Here is a 25659-nt window from a genome sequence, read left to right as displayed (position 1 = left end):
CGTTCAGACGTTCCCATATTTCCCATTTTTATTTATTTATTTATTTTGTTTTCTTTTTACATTTCCATTTGGCAGTTTCAGGTCTCCAAAGTTTAAAGCAACAATGTAGATAGCTTTCATTTTGTTTTCCAAATAACCCAGTGCTTCCATCATTTCCTAGAAGTTACAGTTATGACACCCTCCCACTATTTTGCCTCCATATAAGACAACAATCAAAGACCTTTAACCCTAACACATGGTGTGAACATTTATTTAATAAGACATGAATCACACCATGTGCGATTCAGCCATTGAATCACACATGGTGTGAAAAGGCTGTGGAAAGGTTGGGATTAGGCAATCAGCTTTCATGGATCATTTTAGCGTAAAGGTCAAATGCAATATATCAATAACAACAATACCCACAGGGCTAGTGAAACAAAAGTGTGCAACCAGGTATTGAACAGTGTAGGCGGTTCTTGTGATTGTGTTCAGACATGTCTAACAGAGCTCCGTGTGGCGTGGAGTTGACTTCAGAGAAAAATGTAACCTGACAAGATCAGACAGACTCAGTGTGGGAGTGAGTTTGTTTTTGATTCTCACATGTTGTTGTGTTCTAAATTTGACATAATGCAGATTTAAAGATCTGAAGCAGTTTAAAAATTCCATTTATGAATTTGAAGTCTTTTTTAAATACACCAAAAGGTCAGAAGTATTTGGTTACCAGTAAATCATGCTTGACCATGGGTATCATACAACGCTGTGTCTTTGTGAGGCCTGATATATGCCATTTGAGGTCCATTTCTAATATTTTTGCCAGGAGCATTTCTTTCTTAAATTAAATCCTGCTCTGTTGTTAACTTGTGATGTTCTTTGCTGAATTTTCTGGCACAGAAACCCAACACACAGACGGCATATTCCTACCATCTGTGTGCCAGCAGATTTGTGTGAAGCCATTAGCTGGAATGTGTATTACATCAGCTGACATAATAACATTAATACTGCCACTATTGTTTGAAAACACCACCTTAAATGTGGTTCTGTAACTTCCACTTTACAGAAGATCCTTAATGACCTCCAACACGGATTTCCACATCCTTTTGGCAAAACACCAGTAGTTAAACTTCACATGCCCATAGACGAAGCAGTAATCGTATACAGAGGTTGTTTATTTTAGGCCTCAATCACACAAGCTTAGAGCCCATCAGCAACCCCCTGAAAACTATAGGTTGCTGAGGAAAAATGTTTACTGCCTGACTAGTTAGCAAGTAGTTGCTAGACACTCCTCGCTGTTGCTAGGTGAAATCAGTCACAAACAGGGTTCTGCAATAAAAATAAATGAATACATTTTTAAAAACTCCTTCATCACTAGCAGATTGCTAAGGTCACCTGTAGCTTAATGGAACACACTGACGTCTGCAAACACTCACCAACTGCTTGTTGAGTGATAATGAAACCGTGAAAAACAAACTGGAAACAAACTGGCGTTGTGGCCGACTGTGGCAATCTATTAGAGATCTAAACAATCACGAGGAGGAGGAGGAGGGGTACAGTACTTTATACCTATTTGCAACTTATGTCACTTTTAGCAACTACTCGCCAACTGGCTGGGGAATACCAATTTTTCCTTAGTAACCTGTGATCACCAAGGGATCACTGACCAGTCTCTGTGACTGACTTTGTGTCAACTATCAGAAGCCATAAATAATAACTGAAAAGAATATTTGATCAACTGCCCAGCCATACTTAAAGGACACACTCAAAAATTTTGATGGGAAACCACATCAGACAAATTAATACTCAAAGCATTGGCATCAAACTGTTTTGATCTTATTTTTGTCTAATTTAGGATTATTATTTAGGATTTTTTACCATAGACATAGACACAGAGTTCTAAAAATATTGAAATATAATTCACCAAAACAAGCTATATGTAAGTAAATAAGAATTACATGACTACAATCAGTCTTAAGTGGAAAAAAAAAAGGAAAAACAAAACTCCAGTCACTGATAATTTCCCTCCATTTTCCAAAGACGACGCCAGAGAAACAGAGCGAGGGCTGTTCGTCCTTCTCCTAAACCCAGATTTTCCAGCTTCACTCTCCTCCTCACTGCTCATAATGTGGCCCTTTCAGAAAAGCCTGTAAGTGTGTATGTGTGAATTAATTCCTGTCATTTTTTTTAGGCTCCTGAGTTGTTCCACCAAGACTAGCCGCCAGTGTTTTCTTTTCCTCCGAACCTACTGTGATTGTGGCCATCAGGAGAGGAAAAAAACCCTATGTATCATGAGTTTACATAGTTGATCAGTTTAGACTCAAAGGCCTTTTAATTTCTGCATGCACTGTGGCTCATTTAACCTTTCCCCCTCTATTGATCCGCTTGTTATTGATTAACTGACCAGCTGACCAGTCAATATAGAGAAAACTGCATGTTTACCTCTGCAATACTTGAGCAAGCAAACATGCAGAGAAAGCTGACCTTAGGAAACCTCTGGTGGAATTAGTCAGGACTCAGTAGGTCGTCTTGTGATCTCTGTGTGTGTAACTGTGTGTGTGCGCTTTGAAAGCCCCATGATGCTAAAGACGTCAACAGTTCCTTGGTTACTGAGGAAACCAGTCATGTGGAATCAAGAGACGAGGGGAACCTGCTTTGAAAATCAGCTGATTGTGATGAGATTCATTGAACTCTAGTGCTGTTCTTATTGTCACACTTTAAAATTAACATTAATAAATACTGGCATTCCTTTACTCATAGAAATTAGAAGAGGAAGACACTCAAAGACTTTAAATCAATGCAGGAATTCTTAAACAGCACACATAGTGGTGGAAGTATAATCTTATTTTCGAGCAGAGACAACAAAGTGCATGTATCTTGGCATTTTCTAAGAAAGCAATATTAAATAATTCCCCTCCATTGTGTTTCATAGCATTTTGATCACTACAGGTCATTAAATTCATATTTTAAAAAAAATTACTGGCGGCTGTCGGTGGTTGGTTTCTTAGTAGATGCATGTGTGACATCAATTTAAAAATCCTAGGAGACTTCCTTCTTGATTTATCATATTCGCCAAGATTTTCAGAAAACTTTACCTCGCCAGGTCACCAGGATTCAAACTCTTCTGAGATTTGTAGTAGATGCACCCAAGGTATCAATGTCAAAATCCTACGTTGCCTCGTTCTGAAGTTATTGCACTCGCAAATTTTGGGAGCCATGCTACCTGCCCACTGCCAGGGTGATGGCAATACCTCATCAAGATTTTACAGCTAAGGGGTAAAAACTGTCTTGTACTTCTCGTAATTCCAATGCGTTCCATCGCTTTCTTCAGATACAACTTTACTGTAATTTCCCCTGTCTACATTTGTTTTTGTGACTTTCTTTTCTGAAAGCAGCTCACGCCACTGTTGTACATTCTGGGTTAGTTATTCTGAAACTTATTTTTGGACTACTACTTCATCCAACTAATTTTAGTGTTACCTGAATGAGGATTCAGAAGATTAATATCAACTTCACTGAGACTGCTGTGTCCCCTTTTGACATTTCTTTTCCTAAATTTTTTTCCAAAATTAAGCGAGAAAGCGTTGGATTTTAGCTTGCAATTCATGTCTGCATGTCAGTATATCTACTTGAAACAGTACAGAGCTTCTGTTTCTTTGAAATGGGTGAAAATGGGGTTGTTGTAAAGCTACATGGAGTTTAGCAATACAAGAATCAATTTGTGTGCGCTATATTTAAAACATTTTCACCTCACTTTCACAGGTAATTCTGACAAAAGGTGCAACATTATACACCAACTGAATTTAACCTTGTCGTTTTACCTTGCAAAAAGTGTGGCTTCATTTACCGTTGCCTCAGTTCCTTTTTAAGTTTGTGTCTCTATGGAATTTTACAAATTAGTGTATTTGCTGGTGGACAAATTTGTTGAGTGGATCAAAGAGCGCAGTCAAAGGAGACAACATGAAACTATATTGACAAAGTATTTTGTTATTCTAAATGTTTTAAATTTGCACTAATAATTGATCCATCGCTTATTTCTAGCAAAAAGTTGGTTCAGAAAATGAATGGATGGAGCAGCAGTTAAAGCCATGAGAAAGAGGAGAGCCTTTATCACATGTGATTTAATTGGATAACCCACCCTATCCCCCCCACACACGCATCGGAAAAAAGAGGTGACATTAGCCAGTCAGCAGCCATAGACAGTATCACCTCTTCCATTTAGGGATACTCTAACCGATCAGGTGTTGATTGCTTTAAACCAATGGCTCAATGCAATGAGTTCATAAGTGGCTTTAAAAGCTCCGACTTATTTTCTAAACCAGCTTCTTGTTGAGAATTATGGGGCCTTACATTAACACATTAACCCTGTGACAGACTGGCAACCTGTCCAGGACGTTCCCAAACGTTCACCCTGTGACACCTGGAATAGGCTCCAGCCCCCACAACTCTAAACTGGAGCGTATGAAAATGAATGCATGAATAGATATTAACACACCACCTTAAGGTCTAAAGTAGCTGCAGCTCAATAAGAAAAGATGCCTCATAGTTTTGTGGATTTAGCAATAATCTGCCAGTTTCAATTTTAATCATGCCAAAGTGCTCAGTTTGGTAAGCAACAACAAAAGCAGATAAAGGAGGATGAAATGTCTGACAGGACAAAGATTTTCTGGCTTTGCTGATTTGTGAGGTCACCTATTAGAATATTTTTTTAAAAACTGGATGTTTACTAAAGTGTGCCAATGCCTGTAATAGGAACCTATAACAAAAAAATCAACACGTGAGAATCGGCTGCCATCAATCAAATGGCATCCTATGGCATAAATGTGTCTTTATGACATTTGGAGGGAGAGACAGTTTCATATTTTTTGATAGTTGCATATGTGGGAAGCAGACTTTAAATAAAGCTATACTGTCCAGTCCAGGGCTCGCAAAATTTCAAAATCCCTGGTAGCCCTTCGGGCAGGGACTCTTCAGTTTTTGGTAGCCCAAAATAAATTTAAGTAGCCCGAATAAAAAAGAGAGCAATTTTTTTCATTGATGCTTTGTTTCCTGTTTTGTTTCCTTTACAATATTATACATTAAAGTATAATATTGTAACGGAAACAAAACAATCAAAAAAACACAAATTACAACATTGTATAAAAATTACAATCATCAACTCAAATACTTGGTTCTAATTGAACAGAAATTTCTATGAACTTGTAAGAACTGTGTAGGAGATGAATCAGTCTGTGTCAGATCCTGAATTTGAAATTTCCACTGAAGTCACAGGTAAGAGGCAAGTGGAACCAAGATCGAGGCCATTTGCTTTTTGAAGTTTGCAAAGACTGCTAAATTGTGCCAGTGGTAGTTCACTCTTTGCAACATAGTATGCTGATCTAAACAGATGTCTCAGGTTTATTTTTAGTATGTTATTTGCAATTGGTGTTGGTTCTGGGAAAGATATTGCAGACTGAGCAATAATGCATTTCTCATGGGTTCTAATGGGGGCCTTTCTTAAAATTACTGGTCCCAGTAACAAAGGCGCTTGTCGACTCAGAAATCGAGGGAAAACCAACAACACACCCGGCAGAACATTATGTTATTTACACGGGTGCACATAAGTGGTCCGCATGTGCGCATTCGCTGTCAAAATGAAAGACGCGCACCAGATAAGAAGTTGCAACGCGCGTTTGCGTCCATATAAAAGGCTGTTTTTGTCCGCTAGAGTGGGATTTTCACGGCACATTCTGCACCACATCTCTGTGCGTTCATCATTTGTTTGAAGCCAGCTCACCTCCTGCAACCACTTTTCCGAGAATACGCGCTTCTTTTGTGGTTCGGACTCCTTCTGACATTTCTTTGGAGGTGGAGGAACACCAAAGTAATTGCTTAAAGGAGCTTCTTCGACATCTTTAAGAGTTCTAAACAAATGTCTGTCCTCCTCCAGAAAATCTTATGTACGCAAACACGCATTGCAACTTCTTATCTTGTGCGCTCTTTTTATTTTGACAGCGAATGCGCACCTGCGGACCACTTATGTGCAGCCCTGGTTATTTAGCTCGTCATATTGCAGCCACAGAAATTCTTTTGTCCATGAAACCATAAAGCTGCACTTTCTTTTTGCCTTATAGTCTGATTTGCCATAACTTTTCCGTTTTGTGGTAAGCTTTTCTTTGGCTGTCACTTCTTCACCCTGACCTGTCTTATTTAACTCAGCAGAACTAAAATATATATCCTGCTGCTTTTACACACGCACTCACGTAACGCTCAGCGATTCTCTGCGCGATCAACCTCTCACATGTTTAAGCTTGCTGCGGGAGATTTCACTTGTCATGTTTGCATAGTAAGCTAACGATTGATAAGACGATGTCAGAGGAATTGGTGCGCAAATTATCATCACTCACCAATCAGTGCTGTCGCTCTCTATACACACAAAGTGAAAGCAAAAAACAAGCGCAAATTCTGGCTCACCGATGCCAATGACATAATTACCCAGATACATTTCCGAAAGAATGCAAAAGCATTGACATATCTTTTTCCTTCCTATTGCCGGGCTCACACTGTGCGATTTTTGGCCCATTTTGAGCCGATTTTTGAGTCGTGCGACCGTTTTGGCGATCGGCCAGATTTTGGCCTTCGTCGTGCGTCGTGCATCGTGTAGTATACGTGGGGTAACGAGAAGCGATTAACACCTCACGACCAGCTCCCGATCATCAATCGCTTGGTCGTGAGGATTTCAAACATGTTTGAAATCCTCGCGACCGTCGTGAGGGTGTGGCCGCAGTTTCTCACACTGCGCACGCGCAAACACAAATGTCAGCGAAAAAGACGGCGCAGCACGGCAGTGCAGCGTGTGATCTGGACACAAGCGATGGAGGCACTTGTAGAACTTTGGAAAGCTCATCCGAGCCTTTTCGATGTGGCCTCACAAAATTATCACGACCACAACAACCGTGAAAATAGTTGGATAGACATTGCTGCTCAATCACAGCTGCCTGATCAGTGTTTTTCATTAGCAATTTAGCAAAGTTGATGGCGGTGGTGTGCGTGTCTGTGTGAGTGAAAGACAGAGAGGGAGAGCGAGCGACAGAATTTCTGTTATAACCTTCATTTTATGGACGCACAGTGTGAGCACTCGGGTCGCATCAGAGCATCGGGTCGTATAGTGTGAGACCCTGCATCGTGACCTACGAACTTTTAACCCCTGCGAGTCAATCGTGCAGTTTGAGCAGGAGCTGAATCGCGCGACTGACAAAATCGCACAGTGTGAGCCCGGCATAAGATAGCCCGACGGGCAGGGCAGAGATAGATTTTGGTAGCCCGACTGGAGAAATCGCTAGCCCCGGGATGTCGGGCTAGCGATTTTGCGAGCCCTGCAGTCAAAAAAAAAAAAAAAAAAAAAAAAAAAAAAATCTTCAATTACAACAGTTTACCTGTGTGGTTTTATTTTGCATGCCTTTTCTGGCTGTATTCAACGACTGATGTTACAGGTGTTGACACAACACAAGGATGCTGTCAGTGTCTATGAAGCATGAAAGTGGATAACGAACAATTAAAGTCAGCTGTCACTGAAAGTTGTCCTGACACGTTTCCACATTGAGAAACAGCAACATGGGACACCAACTGATACCCATCACTCATGTCTGTCTGTCTGTCTATCCTGGTAGAAAGAAAAAAAAATTCAAATGCACAACTTCTCCGTTTCCCATACCACAAAACTATGACATCATGAATATTACCAGGAAAAGCAAACAAAGTGCCTACACATAGACCCGCCAAACCAGTTCTGACATATATGTAGTCCCCTGCAGGCAATTCAAGGGGCTGAAAAGGAGAAAACAATAAAGGAATTTTCAAGATGCCAGGACTTGCCAGTGTTAAAAGTGAATATGTGTAGGAGTGTGTGTTAAATGCATAAGAGAGGTCACTGTTGGCCCTGCTTAAAGTCAGCTGTTCCTTTTTCTTTTGCCTGCCTTTTCTCTCACACACTGGACAGCTGAGTTGAGACTGCAGAGAATGAGGGGGATGAGGCAGCTGTCAAAACACTATGCAGATGCGCGCGCACGCACAACAGAGGAATGTGTCTCATCAACGCGCAGTGTGTGAACGCTATATCAGCTTCACATTGAACTAAGTGCCAACAGATGGTAACCTTCCTACATCCACCGCTGTGCCAAACAAGAACCAAGGTTTGATTACGGCACAAAGTATAATTAATGTTATTTTGGATAGTAATTATAATTAAATTTATTTAGCATGACTACTCATTAATTTAACACTTTCCTTTGGGAGGTGTGACCATGCACAAAAGCATGAAAGGGTGCATGGTCAATATAGTTAAAACAGGGGGTCTGACTTGGATGTTTAGTATGTCCATTGTCTTGATGAACAAAATGTATTCTGTGTGCAAGTGAATTAAATACCATTTGTTTTAATTACACTTATGGTGACATTCCTAAAGCCCTTGAGGTGAGCTCCAAATTATTTTATATTTAGGAATTATAAGACATTTTAGAAGATATTTAAATATAAATTTAAATATAGCCCATTTTAATTGAAAAACAAACATAAAATAGCAAAAAAAAAAAAATAAGGTGGATGATTTGATGAGGGATACACAGGAGTCTGGCACAAAGTTCAGAGCAAAGTATTGGATGTAAAGTCCATCTTAAAAGGGCAACAGCTGGTCCCTGCCTTCCCTCCTGACAACATATAGATTGGGAAACAACAGGAAAAGACATTCTTTGGAGATCTCCACAGCAGCCAAACAGAGGCTGACTGACTACAAACAAGGCAACCTAGGGCTGTGCGATATGACCAAAATCTCATATCCCAATAGAAGACATTTCTCATCCCGATAACGATTTATTTCATACAATAGTGCATTTTCTGTAAATTCTGTGAAACTCAGGCAACTCGACTTGCGTTAAGTGTTTTCAGCTGGGCGTCGTTTATCTGGAGTCGAGTGTTTTGACCAATGCATGAAAGTGTATATTTATAAGTTGCAATAGCTCTCATTTTCTTTGTGAGTATTTATTACATGGCGTGCTGCGGGGAAAAGCCTGTTCTAACATTTGAGTCTAAGGTTTATTTTGAGCACCTGACCGCTCTTATTTGCTTCTCATCCATAAACTCTCTTTATACACTTTCACGCGATTCTCACGTGGGTGGCAGAAGAGGTTTGTCATGTTTAAGTCTGTGGTGTTGACCAGTTTGTGGCATAATTTGCATAGTACAGTATTCTGGTCCATGTCAGACTTTTATATTTTGTTATATCGCACAGCCCTAAGGCAACCCAACCCTCAGTCATGTGGCACCAAATGCAGACTGGGTGATAGACCCTTACAGATCCAGAGACAACTATTATAGCTATAAACAGTAAAAACATTTCTACAGATTCACATTTTAAAACTTTAATTTAAAAATTCTATTTCTTCTAGATAGATTTTGCTGAGTAATGTCCTTCTTCTAGGGCTGCATTAAACAGCACGTGATTTCGGGGTGCCGGCTAAGTTGGTGAGCAGGTGACCATCTGCTTCTTACATCATACATCATTAGCAGTTTCCGAGTCCAGACACCTCTTCAGTTTCCAGACTCAAACAAACACTGCGGCATCACTGACAGTTAGAAACTCTAAATTCATTAGTCTTTAATGAAATAATAAACAAAACAAAAGCTTTGTAGTGAAAATGAATATAAAATATATAATATATAAATATATAAAATAACTATGAATACCCTCCGATTATGTCATTTATATAATTGTTGCAAGTTCAGAAATACCAAGATACAGATTATACAAGGCAGAACAGACTTCTGATGTTGTACCAAACAGGTTCTGATTAACAATTCTCTCAACCTGAACTGGAACATTTTGTGCCTTCTTAGACAAACTTGAATGAGCTGACAGGCTGTGTGAAGTCTTCTTGTAAACTAAAATTATGCTTCAACATTGCTCACTGGGGGATCAATGAATTGCAGTATTTTCTAGGCCATAAGCCACCTGCAAAGGTCTTACAAAAAGAAAAAATTGAAAACCTACAGCATCCATGTTTACTAGCTTGCAATCAAGCCCCGACTTCTTGGCACACTGCAGTTTCTCTTGGCATGTTAGGGTCTACCACTGAATGACTGTAGTGTGACACTACTGGAAAAACGGAATATGCAAGTCAAGAGGAATGTATCTAAAACCTTCCACATTTTCACCACTCTACTAATCTGTAGGCAAGTTTATCTTCTGTAATTCATGATGCTGTAATTTCTGTTTAAGTGACCGTTCTCCAACATCTACAAGTCAGACATGATACTAACCCTGGTATTGGTACTGGATCCATACCATCATGATAGGATGATGGTATGGATCATCCTATCATGATGATGCTTTGCTTTTTTCCTCTAAGTACAGCATGTGATGTTTTAAAAAGTTATTCAATTTCCCATTCTGTGAACCAAAGAAAAGCAAAAAACAACATTTGAGAAATTCCAACCATTAACCCAATCTTAATGGATTCAGAGTTGCTGAGGTCTGGAGCCTATGCCAGCTGGGTGAGTATATGAAAAACCGTAAACCTTATATATGTTGGAGATGTTGATCGATTCAGAATGCAAAAATGGGATCAAATGACAACCCTTTTGTTCGTTCATTTATTTTTTTGCTGCTTGGATTCAAGTAGCAGGAACTACAGTTTATCTGTGACCTATGAAGGAAACACGTGATGATTCGGTTTACGCATTTTGTCTACAGATTGTATCCTAAAGGCTGTTAATCAATTCACTGTCAACCCTCTCACTTATACACACATATTTTCTTTAGCACTTCCTGATTCAATATTTCCAATAATGACCAGAACTATAAGAAATCATTTCAAAATCTTGGCTGAGACTAAACAGAGAATCCCACATTAAAATGTGTCATGGTCTTAACCATGACACAGAGCCAAATGTGCATTTCTTCTATACATTTTCAACAAAATTATTAGACTTCTCAGATGACGGTTACCTGAGGACATGCAAACCGAAAAGCACCCACAGGCTACAGTAGGATTTGAATTAGTGACTGCTTTTTGTTCAAGTTTTTGTTGAGTATGTCCAACAGACTAATCACAGCCGTTAAAAATGTTTAATTAACTGTTCAGTATTTATTAACATCAACGGCATAATCTTCATCAGTTGAAGTAAACAACAAATAGCATTAGATTAAACCTGATATGCAAAAAGCTTTTACTGGTGAACTAGAGCACTTTATTATGGCATTTGCCTGATAGAACGCAATCGAAGGTCCTTTAACACACAAAATTAGCCATGTTGTCACTTAGCCCGACTTATGGTGAGGAAGTATACCCTGGACAGGTTGCCACTCAATCACTGGGCCATCAAAGAAAGGCAGATAGAACGAGCAATGTACTGACAATTAGCTAGGGGCTTGTCCTGCCACATACCATCCTTTAGTAGCACAATGGTTAATGGTTTTTACTTGATATTCTATCCCACCCACATACTGTCCACAGAGAGTTAAAAGCGCTAATTAGCTCCCTCATGATCTTACTATTTATAATAAAAAGAGAAACAGTGAAAGATTGCACTGTGAGGAGAAAGAAAGAGAGAAAACATTTATCTTGATTTGCTGTGAGTCACATAAAAACACAGAGCAAGATGATAACGACTGGGCCACAGACAGTAACGTGTCAACTGTGTGTGTATCTGTGTGTGGTTACCTCTGGTTCCGGTCGCCATGTCTGCCACCTTCTGAAAAGCATCCAGGAAGGCTCCGGTCACCACGATGGTCGTTCTGAAACAAACAACACGTGTTACCTGTCGTGCTGAATGTACACATAATATCATTCCATAATGCTATCATTTGTTCAGGTTTAGAAAATAAAAGACGCCAATGCATTAACTCCTCCAAGAAAAGCCCAACACACAGTGTCATGGCAACATGCGTAGGTAGACGATCAACTGGTTGAAAGCACAAGCATGACATTGTAAAGAACCAACAACTCTTTAGATGGATTAAGTTAAATACCACACAAAAACCTCCTTTTTAGATTTTTACTAGCTTTAGTAAATACGCTCTACTATCGCACTGATGAGGTGTCTTGCAGAGCTTATTAGGGTCTCAATCAAGTTTCAAAGAGACACAGGCTCACAATTTAATGGGCATCGCGTCCACACTTCTGTTGGATGGTAACGTTTAAAACGAAAAAAGTCTCTCACTCTCTGATGAACATTTGCATGAGGGTGGAACTGTGGTCACGCTCAGACTCACTGAGGGACCACGAAGCCGCCAACGCAAACAAATTAGATGTGACGAGAAGGACGAAATCTTAAAGGAGTTCACACTTGAGCAGTGTTTATCAGTGGTTCCCATTTCAGAGGGTGCACACTGGTATCAGGCATGGGTTATTTGATACAGAATCATAAATAAAGTGACTACAGCATACAGTATGTACCTTTGGGGTTTGGACAAACTGTTAAAATCTGCAACAGTGGGAATAAATAGGTCAGGTAATCAGACGCACAAGTGTCACCATAAGAACTTTTTCTAAATCTGAAAGAAACACACACACACACACACCAAATCAGAAGATGCATCCCGAACAAGCCTCTGCACTACTCTAGGGGGGAAAAAAAAAACAACACTTTTATTATGAAAGTCAGTCTGGTGAAGATAAATGAGTCCAATCACCTGCAAAGGCCAATGTTAGGAGTGCAACTGGAGACCTTGAGAGGCGCACATCAGCTACATCAATGGATCTTTTGTCTGTGTATGTGTGTCAATTACCAGTCAGGTCTATGCTTCTATAGCTGCGCAAGTGCATGTATGCGCACACACACACACACACACAGTCATTATCTCTGAAAACCAAACTAAGAAGATCATATGACACTCCTGTCTCTAGTTTGTGCATCTGACCTCAGTGGAAATTCTCTTTCATATTAAGACCAAAGAGTTCTTTCTCTCTCTCTCACACACACACACACACACACACACACACACACACACACACACACACACACACACACACACACACACACACACACACACACACACACACACACACACACACACACACACTTAACAATGCAGTTCACAAACAGGATAGGCTGAAGACAATGCAATTTACAACAACTTTTTAGAAAATATGGAAGAATAAAAGTGTAAACATTAAAAAATAAATAGTCAAATGACTCAACAAATTAATGAACCAATTACAATAACAATAACAATAATAATAATAATAATAATAATAATAATAATAATAATAACTACAATAATAGTACATGCTATACAAGCACTGCTCAGTGGTTATTTGATAAGCTGGAAATATAAAGCTAACATCTAAGTCCTATATGTGACATTATGTTTTTTCCTATTGTGAAACATGCTGCAAAACAAACTGAGACAGACTAATTTTGTTATTTAAAGATTGCATTAAACATTTTGCAGGTTAGTGCAGGATACAGGTTAGTGTGCTGTACTGTGATGGATTTAAAGTAAACAACAGTGTATTGGACTGGTGCACAGTGGCTGTGGTTTCATGGTCAGAGTTAGGTTACATCAAGTGTAGCAGAGATTGGTTTAATTTTAGTTGATGATGCTTAGATCCACTTAATGAATTCCATCTTCATACCAACTTTATACCATCTTGAAAAAAGACAGCATGAACTGGAGTCATGTTTTCTTAACTGTCTGTGCTCAAGTGCCTTTAAATATATTTTATTATACCACACTGTTTAAATCGTATTTACCAATTTGCTGTGCCCATATGATTTTGCATGTTGTCCTGTCAATGCACCAGCAGTAGACTTATAAAGGTAGGAATAAATCTGGTGCATTAACCAGAGTACATGTTAATTGGTGCACACTGTCCATAATTATATATAATAACTGAACAGAAGTAACTAACAATAATTTAATTCAATAACTTTCCAAAAACACCTAATAACAGTCCCAGCATTGACAATAATGTGTTGTAGCACATAGACACACAGTCGGACTACAAGAAATATATAATATAATTAAACACACTCTTGAAGCTCTGTGTGTGCAAATATGTATTTGATCTTCTCCATCTAAATCCCTCACTGAATGAACACTCTGGTGGTGCTGCAGAAAAACACAGAGTCCCAAATACTTTAGCAAGACTGAAAACCCCCACTGGAGCCCAAGGAAGGCTTCAGCTTGTCTTTTCAGCTTGTAACTGCTGCTTTAAAGTTAAACTACAGATCTACAGACCAGAGTCTGAATGTTTTGTTTGTTTGTTTTTTAGCTGAAATCTCTAATTAGCCCAACTGCAGAAACACATTTTTTGCTATTAAAAATGGTGCAGCAATGAGCCATCACTGTTAAAAGGTGTCAAGTGAAACGGACTTGTTATATTTATTATATCTGTAAATTCATTTGAATCTTTCATTTTTAAAGAAGTGTTATGTCATTATGTCTGTTATCAGCAAAATTTCTCTGCTAGTCAAGCTTAACAATTCATGCATGACAAGAGACAGGAAAAATGGAGTTAACGGTTTCATCACCCTCAATGATCAGCCTGAAAGTTAAACTTTATTTTGTCAATTCTCTACTACAAGGAAATACGTTTATGCGAATTCCAGTGAATATTTATATTTTCACATATATCCTAAATGTGTGCCCAATATGCAGAAGAGTCCAACACTTCTGCATGCCTCAAGCTATTTGTTGTCAAAACTTCCTCCTTTTGACTACGATTGCAGCATTTTACCAGCTCAACTGCATCAGACAATGTTCCATTTTGAGGCCTTTGGACCTCTTGCAAATCATGACATGCCTGTATTTTGTGTTTTCATAATTCAAGCTATGAAATACTACCTGGTGAAGTTTTAGTGTTAATGAGGCTAGAAGGTATCGAGAAAAAGTAAATTAATAAACAAACAAACAAACAATCTTTATTGGTGGCTGTATGAATAAATATAACTGTGAAGTTAATGTGTGAAATAAAGCTTTGTGTGTGCAAATTAGCCACAGCTGATCTTTTAAGTAGCATTAAACATTAGAGCAAAGTGGGTGCCCTTTATTTATGCCTGTATCTGTAGCTTTGTGTGTGCGTAGCTAGCTGACTGGCAGGGCTAATGGACTGTGACTGGCTACAGCAAGCAGAGCGATGCTTATCAAAGTAAACTGGCCTACTGGGAAATTCAGCAATTATACTGTCATTAAACCAAGCCAGCTACTGGACAGAATTAGCCTGGGTCAGAACATGTGCAGCTTTCATGTAAAACGACAGAATACAACAATGACCAGTAAGGCTGTTCGATATAACGATATACATCAGATGACGATATAAAAACGTCTATCGTTTCATTTTAAGCTATCGTTTGTTTCATGGTGTCGCAAAATAAACTGTTTACGGCAATATTTTTTCATCGTTTTGATGCTCACTGTAGTGGCTATATTCATTTCTTAAAGTTCTCTCTTTTTCTTATATTTTATATAACCACACTACAGACGGACAAGCGCCTGTTTTTATGCATTGTCGTTAGCAACAACAACAGTAACACCATCGCATGTCCGCTTGTTTATGTTCCACATAAACCTTTCACAATAAAACTCAAGATCCTGTTGAGACTTTTCAAAATAAACTGAATCGCGTGAAAGAGCAGATTATTTACGGATGAGAAGTAAAAAAAAAAAAGCCGCCAGGTGCTAAAAAAGAAACCTTAGACTCAAACGTTAGAACAGGCTTTTTCCCGCAGCACGCCGTGTAATAAATACTCACAAAGAAAACAGTGGCCGTTACAACTTATGTCTAAAAATGTATAGTTTCATGCATCTGTTAAAACACTCGACTCCAGCTACATGACGCGCAGCTGGAAACACTTCCCCCAAGTCGAGCTGCCCGAGATTCACAGAATTTACAGAAAATGTTACATTTTTGTGATTTATATCGTTATCGGGACGATAGAATTCTTATATCGGGATATGAGATTTTGGTCATATTGCACAGCCCTAATGACCAGAATATTTTATTATATATTTATGAAGTTCTACGGGATGAAAACCCAAGGGACCACAAAAAGCCTGGTAGTGTTGTTTTGCTGTAAAGTAAAACCTTGGTATTTCTCATAATCAAAGCCAAATTACAAACCTTACACTCTAAAAATCACCTTGGACATTTAAATATGCTAAAATAATGTATTTAACAATCAAATCAAATCCAGTACAGGCATTAGATTATGAGTCAATACATTTCATTTCCTATGAAGTCGTTTGCATGCCCAAATCTGTTAGTGTTTCATCTGCAACCTAAAACTGATGGCACAACGACACAAGACAGGATGCGGTTGATCTGTCATCGTGGGCAAATATTTTCAATGGAAAAACGAACTGAAAAAACATGACTAAGTATTTGGCAACATGCCATCCAATTATAGTTCAGGGAAACTGACAATCTTCTGCTGAGTTGCAGGATAATCAACAAGATTTTCTGACTGATAAAAGATATTAAACAGTCACATTCCTATTTTAAATAGGGATGGTCATGACCTTCATATGTTTAAACTATGAAGTTATTAAAAAAATTCTGGTTCATTTAGCAATTTTTTCCCTTTTAAGATAAATAATTTCCCTTACCAATAGGGGTGGGAAGTAGAAACGGTATACAGTAGAAACAATATGAATTTGACCAACGGTAGAGATTTTGCCTATACCGCTCTACCGCGAAAGCGCATGTTGATAGAGTCATCAAGCTGCGCCTGTTTTGGTCGAAAGCATCGCAGCAGCTGCAAGCAGTATCATCTGCAAATTATGCCGGGCGACAGTAATAGTGAAGAGAGGAAGCACGTTTTGGAATTTGAGGAAAGCCAAAAACTGCGCTTGAATGTTGAATTCTCTCGCAGCTGCTCTATTCCTATGTTGTTGCAGTATATTAATAACTAACCTCGTATTGTGGATGGATTATCTCAGTTGTTGTCCTGACTGAAGTTTGGTCCCTTTACAGCATCCTGCCATGTGATTGCATTTGACCCTCACATTAACTTTTATCGAGTGGAAAGAAGTTAGCGTTCATCCTCTAGCTTCACTGTGCTAATGTTATCCTAACATAGCTGTGTCGAAGTAATCACGTAGCACATCATTATATATTATATACCGAGGCTCCTGACTATGGAAGCCATAATGCTCCAGCAATCCATCAAGCGGTGTGGCTTCATAGTTTACCAAAGTGGTACTAAAACATTTTTGATAGATTTTTGAGCGCCGTGTTACACATAAAATCGGTTCAAGGTCAGTAAGGACAACCAGAATTCATACATAAGGCACACCGGATTATAAGGCGCACTTTCGATTTTTGAGAAAATTAAAGGATTTTAATTCCACCTTTATAGTGCAGAAAATACGGAAGAAAAAAATATATTGCGATATATATCGTTACTGCACATGCTTCAAATTATACCGCGATATGGATTTTAGGCCATATCGCCCAGCCCGACTTACCAACACCAAAAACTGTTTGCAAGTCACTATTAAACAACAAAAATATAACACTCGAGAGAATAAATAGAGGAGAAACATGCAAAACTGTTAAAACTAACATGTCACTGTGACACACTTATGACATGTTCAACAGCTTGTCTTTGATGATTTGATGAGTGGTTAAAAACAGTATCGTTGCATGAAACTGTTTTATACAATAGGTTATGACCAAAAATTTGTGATACAGTTAGGAGACCTCATCTACAGGTTAATCTGCTCTACAGGTGAAAATGTTTCGTGTTAATAATGAGCTGCTGATTTAAAAACACACAAAAAAGGGGTTAAAATGTGCCTCTTACCTGAGCTGTGACTGCAGTTTATTTCCTTTGGATACAAAGTCCTCCCATGTAGGATAACTGGCCTGCGGGGGGAAATGAGAAGACAAATGAGGGCATTAAACCTCTATAACACAAGTCAGGATGCAACAAGATTCCTTAAGTCTAAAAGAGATGTTAACAATATTTCTTTCACAGCCATAATCCTGAAGGAGTTGTAGCCTTAATGAAGGGAGAAAGGGGCATTATTTAGGTATTAGTATTAAACCTGCCGGACATTTGTCTGCACAGGACTGGAATGAGCAGAACACAAATCACACAAAACTGAACAGAGACACGTAAAGCTGAAACATTTGACCTATTTGAATCCAACAGGAGCATTCAACATCAACACTTTGTGAAACAAAAACAGTGAAAAATTACATACCTAAGGGGAGTTCATATTCCAACAAACTATGTTAAGAGAAAGAAAGGCGCTACAGAAAATATGTTGTCAGTGCTTTAGCAGAGCATTACAGCTGCAGTATTAAATCCAGTGAGGATTAATGGACTCCACTTAAATGAATATGGGATTGAATCAAAATGAAAATCAGGATGACAGAAAGAGAACAGAGGTCTGAAATGTACAAATGCGGGGGAGGAGGGGCATGAAGGTATTAAAGAAAGTAAAACATTTAGGTCAAATGAGATGGAAAATCTAAAAATAAATACTGAATATAAGTGAAAGGTTTGACAAAAACCTTGTTTTCTATTTTGCTGGATAATTAATTGCCAGTTTTCAGTTAACTAATGACAGATTTAAGCAATAAATGCAGCTCTTAACTGAATCCTAGGGGATCTAACATTCACATATATTTAGAGTTCTTCAGATTTTCTCTTAAAAAAAACAAAGCAATTATCAGCTGTTCGGCATGTTACTTTTTGCTTCTAGATGCGTGTTATGACAGGGGATTCTGAGCCTGACAACTAATGAGCAGAAACACCCGAGTGGCGCTAAACATGAGCAAACTAATGTTCTTATGCAGATGTCGCTGATTTGCCATGAAACTGCAGTTCACACTCTGAATCCATCATAATGTTCATGATGTCAGTTTTAACCTGCACTCAAAAACAAACAAACAAACACTGAAAACATGAGAAATTCAACTGATTAATCAATTAGTTGCCTAATCCCTAAAGCTTTAAATCTCCTTACCAATTTAACACACCCTAAGGGCTCAACAAAAACAAAAGATGGCATGAACACCAGAGATCTCAATGCAAAACCTACTTCACATGACGTCATCAGTGCACTAGCTGCTAGCTGGAAAGCCAACATATTAAAATACCAAAGTTAGAAAAATGTTAGTAGTTTGGAGACTTGTCATGGCTACTTTTTTTGTTTTGTACAAACCCCTTGCAAAAATCATGGGAGCACCAAATGTGCTTACTTGCAGCAAATAAACACATCCCACATAACAGGCAAAACTATTTTTTGTGAAACTTCAAGCAAATCAAATTAGTTTAATTAATTGCATCTTTAAACATATATATTATAATCAGTACTTTGCTCAACAGCCTGAACTGCTCGAGAAACTGACTTCTTTTTTGAAAGGAGTTGTATAATGCAGTAAGGCCATGCTTACTTTCGATCAGCCAGGTCCAACAGCTTGTCAAGGTTTGCAAACATGCTCTGGTAACTGATTTACATATTCAGATTTATTCGAGTATTTGTTTTAGAAATGTGTTCATTTTCCCTCTACTCTGTCTGGAAAAAAATCTAAAACTAAAACAATTTAACTGAATTTGCTTCAGGGATCTTTTACAAAGCCAGAATATTCAGCTATTAAAATAGTTGTGTGTCATATCTGTGATTTATTTACAATTTAACTTTTTGCATAATTTCTTAAAATTTTTAGTTTAATTTTTTTTTGCAGTTTGTATATTTGTTTGTGACTTAAATAACAAACTGTGTTAAAGTGTGGCAAACAAAAAAAATCTCCCTGTCGACTTCATTCTCTCTGTGTCATTGTCAGTACTTTTAGTTTAACACTTATTAGGAAGCTTTTATTGCATTTGCACTACCATAACATGTTGCAGTCAACTCCACTCACATCATTTCAGTTCAACCTTTTATATTTAACTTCCAAAGTTGGGAAAGTGATGTTTAAGTCGAACTTGATGTTGATTGAGACACAAGAATAATTGCTCAGTCACTTCTTCAAAGTGAGTAAAACAGCTTTTAAATTTAACACTAGTATCACAGCAGGTCTCTGTAACAAGAAAAATACAGAGACCATTGTTTTGGAGCTGGAAAAAAAATTAATTATTAACATATCTTGTTGGCATTTACCGTTGAGGGGTCAAAGCTACTTCTTTATCTCCATTTTGTAAAAGCAGCTGAATGATTATGTAATGTAACGCTGGTTCATGCAGGCTCTGACCTTGGGTTATATCTGAAGGAACAGCTGCTGGTGCAGTGTCCTGGTTATTGAATTAAAACGCAGGAAAGCCCTGTTCGAACAGAGGTCCGATTCCACTTTCTCTCTCTTTATTTTCATGAACCCAGTCACCCTGTCTGTCCTCTGTCTCTGCTGGTCCACCAAGGAGAGGATAATACCGATTTAACCCCTAACACAACAACATTAGCCTCTTAGCTCTACACTGCTAAAGCCGTTAGCCAGCCCCCGCTTTATAGCTAGCCAAGTATGCACGCAGCATGGGGCTGACAGGTTTACTAGCTGCAGGGATTTAGCTGTGCATGATGAAATACTGCAGGTGGTGGGCAGAATGTCTCTGGTGAACATCTAACAGCGAGCCTGTGATGAATAGAAAATTAAGAAAATTAAGAGAAAAGGAAAGACTACACTCCAAATCCATTTCTGACTTGTGGGTGGAGGAGTGATAGGATGAACTTGGAGTAAATTTGTACTGGGGTTTAAGAAAAAGCTTATATAGCTGAGGATAATTAAAGTTGACTTAATTTGAAAACTTATATATACTAACATATATAAGCGAGTACGTTTTCAAATTAAGTCAACTTTAATTATCCTATCTCTATCAGCATTGGCATTAACACAGTACAGAGTTGATCTGTGGAGAAACAACTTGATATATTTATTTATATTAAAGTATAACAGCAGTAACCAGTTGGTTTAACAAAGAGAAACTTATAAATTATATTATTTGATAGTTAATTTAAGAAACTATACTAAATCTGTGGGAAACACTGAAATTGATGTGAAATTAATTTCTAACATCTAATAGCATGAGGTCTAACCTCTTGTGCCTGGGTATATGCATGGTTTGTACTGTATGGTTGTTGAATTGTGTTGCTGCAAATCTCTGATCATTTTTGGGTTCACATATGCTTACCCAGGTTTATTAGCGTTCATATAAATTTTATCTGGTCAAACTGACATTTCTTTCCCATAGATTATGTTAAAATTTGCTTGAATTTCAAAGCAGAAATTATGACCAATGTGCTGAAGTCAAATCTAGTCTTTCTTTTATACTGCCTACAAATCTTGGTAATCCGTACTAATTAAACTTGGACTCCTTTTTAAAGTTGAGCAGACACTAAGCGTCATCCTGGACAAGAACGTCAAGCTACAAACCAAGAATGCGTACCATAAAAAGCACATCCCGCTGCTTGTATTTCAGTCTGTGCAGCTCTTGGAGGCCTCTTCTTGTTCCCTTGCCACCTCTCGGCTAAACCTAAAATTCTGCCTGGCTTTGTTGTGACTGCCAGGAATGTCACAGTCGGTTGCAGACAAAATATTCCAGCACTGGTTCTGCAGCAGGCAGGGCTGAAGAGACCGCAGACAGCCAGAGTATCAGGGTCCACTGCAGCTTGATACTAAGAGGTTTCGAGAAGTGGTTGCTAAATTAGGGTCCCAGGACCCACAAGGGTCACTGATGATGTCCAGCGGGTTCCCCGAGACAGCTGCCGATGAAACAACTGTCTACTCTCATCTGGCTGGACAGCTATTTTTACATTTTAACTCTACTACATTTCTGGAGTGTTAGTAGAAAATACAAATGGAAATGGTAGTGGTATTTACTGTTACTCCAAAATGCCATTTGGGTCTTTTTTCAGTTTAAATCCAAATCAGAAATTGTCCATTTCTAAAACATCAAAAGAGATGCACCTATTGAAGCTCCCAAAACTTTTCCAAGAGTGGCAAATTTAATTAAACAAAATGGTAACTCTTTACACTGCTGTTGTTAAGCACATGGGAATATCACAGCGTAGAAATATGAGCCATCTGTGTGAAAGAGCCTTGATTTGGAAGCTTTCTGGTTTCCATTCGTAGTCCACTTTTAGTCCAAATTGAAATGAATTACGTGGAAAACAAGGGGAACTGCATTTGATGAAATATAACATGGAAACAATAGCCCTCTGTATGCTGATTTAGCTTTTAATTAGCTTTTTACATTTATCTATCTGCTTACAAAACCAATGAGCAACATCTGGAACAGGAAATCAAGCACTGGGTAGCTGTTGTTTGCTATGTGTTTACATTTTCTTTCCTGATTTCACCAGATGTCCTGAAATATTGACTGTTTCCCCTCATATACAAAGTCAGCAGATTAGCCAAAAGATTTCTTGATTGGTCAACTGGCAATGGGTATCTACAGTAGAAGAAGAAAAAAAAAGCTCTGATAGTTAAAACTCAAAGTACTCTTAGTAAATGTTTGTGTTTATATAAGAATCTATTTTTTTTATAAAATAAATATTTTGTCTATAATTTTTTTAAAGAAAATCCTAAATAAAATATTGACCTGGTTGCAGGGCTTGAATTTCAGTTCTGAATTGCGGGTATTGTAAACAATATCAACATACCTGCAAATCTAGCATGTACTGCTGCAGAGGTAGACTAAAAATCTCCCTTAGATGTGAATGAAACTCTTGCCGATGTATACAGATAGAATAGAAAAGAACAGAACAGAAATATCCTTTACTGTTCCTCATTGGGATAATTCAGGTGTTCCAGCAGAAAAGTGGCAGACAGATGGAGCAGGTTCAAACGTGCAAACTCCAAGCTATTCAGTTAGTTAAAATGCAAATTAACCAATGAGGAAACACCTCAGCAAAAAACAACTGACTCTGGAACGATTAGTTCAAACGTAAGTCCCACTGAAGCCAACGTTTACGATGTGAATCCTCAAGAACATTATATAGGTAACGCCAAGGTGAACCATTAGTCCAAACATTTCTTGGTTAAGTGGCTTATAATATGTTTATGTAAATACTGTTTTAAAAAGCTGTTCAACTTGTAACCAGTGCTGAGGTAGTGACGTGATGGCACAGAGGGGATCAAGAGAAAAAGAAAAAAAAAAGAAGACGAAAAAAACAAAGACAGAAAAGAGGATGACAAAGCACAATCTGAGATAAGAATAGGACATACTGTACTTCCAATCGGTAGTATCCTTCCCCTAAAGTCTATAAATAAGATTAAAGGAAACATTTAAAGGGAAATTCCCCCAATGTTGTAACATAAATTTAATCCCTGAGTTGTTTTAAAATCAGTGTCAGACTTGGTGTCTGATAATTACTATACATCTTCACTTCTTTTAATCAAAAAGCTTTTATACCTGCTTGAAGCTCTGCCCAAAGAGTGGAAACTGTACGTAACCCCCACTGGCACTGACACAGTAAACTCTATTCACACAGCCTAAGCTGTCCTTGTAGAGAACACATATACATACATACATAGACAGACACACAAACACACACGGGGCTGTTATCCTATCTGCTTAGTCAACTGGGCAGCATTAATAGGTATAGAATTACCTCGGTGTGTGTAGTCACCTGCCATTAGCATCTAATCCTACCACAGTAATCCTGACTTGCTCTACTGACCAACACAAAGAAATGATGCAGCGAGAGAGGAGAGATAGGCGTGACATCTCAGGAAAGTGAGTATACTGCCCTGGTGACCTTCCTAGAGTCAAGGATTAACTCAGCCACTCTTTCAACTAGTCAGCCAACCACTGAGTTCATTGGTTCATTCATTCAATCAGCCAGACAGAGATATAACATGAGGTTCAGATACCAGTGAAAAGCACAATTACTGGTGCAACATACTAACGTCACTGGGATTATCAAAATAACAAAGCCATGTCAGAAATACTGAAAGAGGTTATGCTTCAATGCCAAAACTATTTTGTAACCAAACCCTCCTGAAACCCTATTCCCCAACTTCCCCGAAAATTAGACTACATGTCACCTCAGCGAAATCCACAATAACTGTGATTGCGTTTCTTACCTCCTATGTATTTCCAAAGATACCGCCAATATTTGAATTGACTGGAAGAGGCCAGACTCAGCACCAAGTATTGTTTTGGTGGCAAAATTGCAGAGCAATGTACACACACCACATACATAAGTATAAATAAGTATAAATGATGCTTCAACAAAAAGTGTAAATTAACCATAATGCTACCCTAAGCTATGCGAACAGTTAATGTTTCAATTACACTTTCTGCCCTTGCAAGTTCACTACGGTCTGCTTGAGTCTGACAGACCTGTGAGTTTTTGAGGTTTTGTTTGTTTTTTGCCGCTAGGATGCGGCAACAGAGATTTTACGTTACACTGCATGAACTATGCATTCTGTCCACGTGGTGGACTTCCAAGAAGTATAAGAACAGGGTATAATAACAGGAATGACTATTTGGCCGTCATGTCTCCAGCTCTCTGAGAAAGTACAATCAAGGCATCAAGCAGTCTGAGACGTTCCCAAAACAGTCTGGAAAATAGCTAATACTTGCTAATACTTCTGCAGTGCACAACAAAAGTGCTAGAACAACAAGAGATTAAGAAGAACAGAAGCATATATGCATATATATATTGCTTGGTTTATTTACTATGTATTGTCTACTTAATAATTCAAGGAGTACTTAAAATAATCTTCAAGCTTTTCTTCTGCGCTGTGTAGCTTTTCCCATTGAATTTCTTTCTGTCCATGTAACTGCATTTTGCTGCTGTACAAATACAGTTAAGTACTTTAGGTCTTACTTGCACTTGTGCAGCCATGCGTGCAGCTCACTGCATAGTTTGTGTGTGTGCTTTTTATGCTCCATCTTTTAGAAAACACAAATAAACTGAGAAGAGTTTGTGTAGATGTGGGTATTACTGACAGACAGGAGCTGTTATTTTCCAGAACAAGCAGGTTTTACATGAACTTCAGTGAACAAGCATAACCTAATGAAAGGATGATATTAAGGCTAAACAGCTCACTTCTCTATTTGTATCCATCAGTCAGCACGCAAATTAATTTATATAGGCAAAAAAGAAAATAAAAAAAATTAAAATAAGAAATTTTAAAGAGATTTTATGGAAGAGGTTTTGACCATCCTCCAAAGGAAAATCAGACAGCTGTAATAAAAAATATTTTTAAAAGGTTAAAAAAAAATTGAAGTTTTTTTATTTGAGTTTCATTTTGATGAAATGGTAAGGTAACACAGACTCATCAGTTCAAATGTGGACAAATCATTCTTGCATCCATATTCACTCCCTGAAAGGGCAGTTCTGTACGGGGAAAAACCCTGTTTACCCTAGTGAAATGGATTAACAGGCATTGTTTGGTTTCCATCTTTCACATAGGAAGCTGAATCAACCAATTGTCTTGCTTCACCAGCAGGGCCGAACAAAGCATTGCTGCAAACTGCCCAAACAACCCACAGTTACCTATGACCTCAGTGTCTTTGAGTACACCTAGAAGATTACTCGCTGCCAATTTCACCAAGTCGCAGATTATCGGATAAGAATGCAGAATGGTCTGTTTAAATGTTAACTTAATCATCGGAAACTAATCACTGTTTGAGTAAAGCATCAATCTACTTAAAAAAAAAAAAAAAAAACATCTGGTCACCTAATGCAAGCCTTCCCATCTTTTACTTCTAATTCCACAGTTTTATTAGTGGAAAAATCCACTCTTGACA

The 25659-nt window shown here is 38.2% G+C and overlaps 1 protein-coding gene across 3 annotated transcripts in view; it reads right to left on the bottom strand.

The window, feature by feature from the left end:
- The window catches only part of mtss1 (MTSS I-BAR domain containing 1), a 73519-nt gene that overhangs the window by 35607 nt on the left and 12253 nt on the right, over nucleotides 1-25659 (bottom strand). For all 3 annotated transcript variants that reach the window (XM_006783035.3, XM_006783036.3, XM_006783037.3), the window contains exons 2-3: nucleotides 17758-17819; nucleotides 11670-11743 (exon numbers count right to left, since the gene is read on the bottom strand). In XM_006783035.3, the coding sequence (XP_006783098.2) occupies nucleotides 11670-11743; nucleotides 17758-17819 (136 nt within the window). The remainder of the gene's footprint in view (nucleotides 1-11669; nucleotides 11744-17757; nucleotides 17820-25659) is intronic.

This window comes from Neolamprologus brichardi, chromosome 5, assembly GCF_056152115.1.
Source record: "Neolamprologus brichardi isolate AB-2024 chromosome 5, ASM5615211v1, whole genome shotgun sequence".
NCBI lineage: Eukaryota > Metazoa > Chordata > Actinopteri > Cichliformes > Cichlidae > Neolamprologus > Neolamprologus brichardi.
This window is presented reverse-complemented; position numbering and strand designations above follow the sequence as displayed.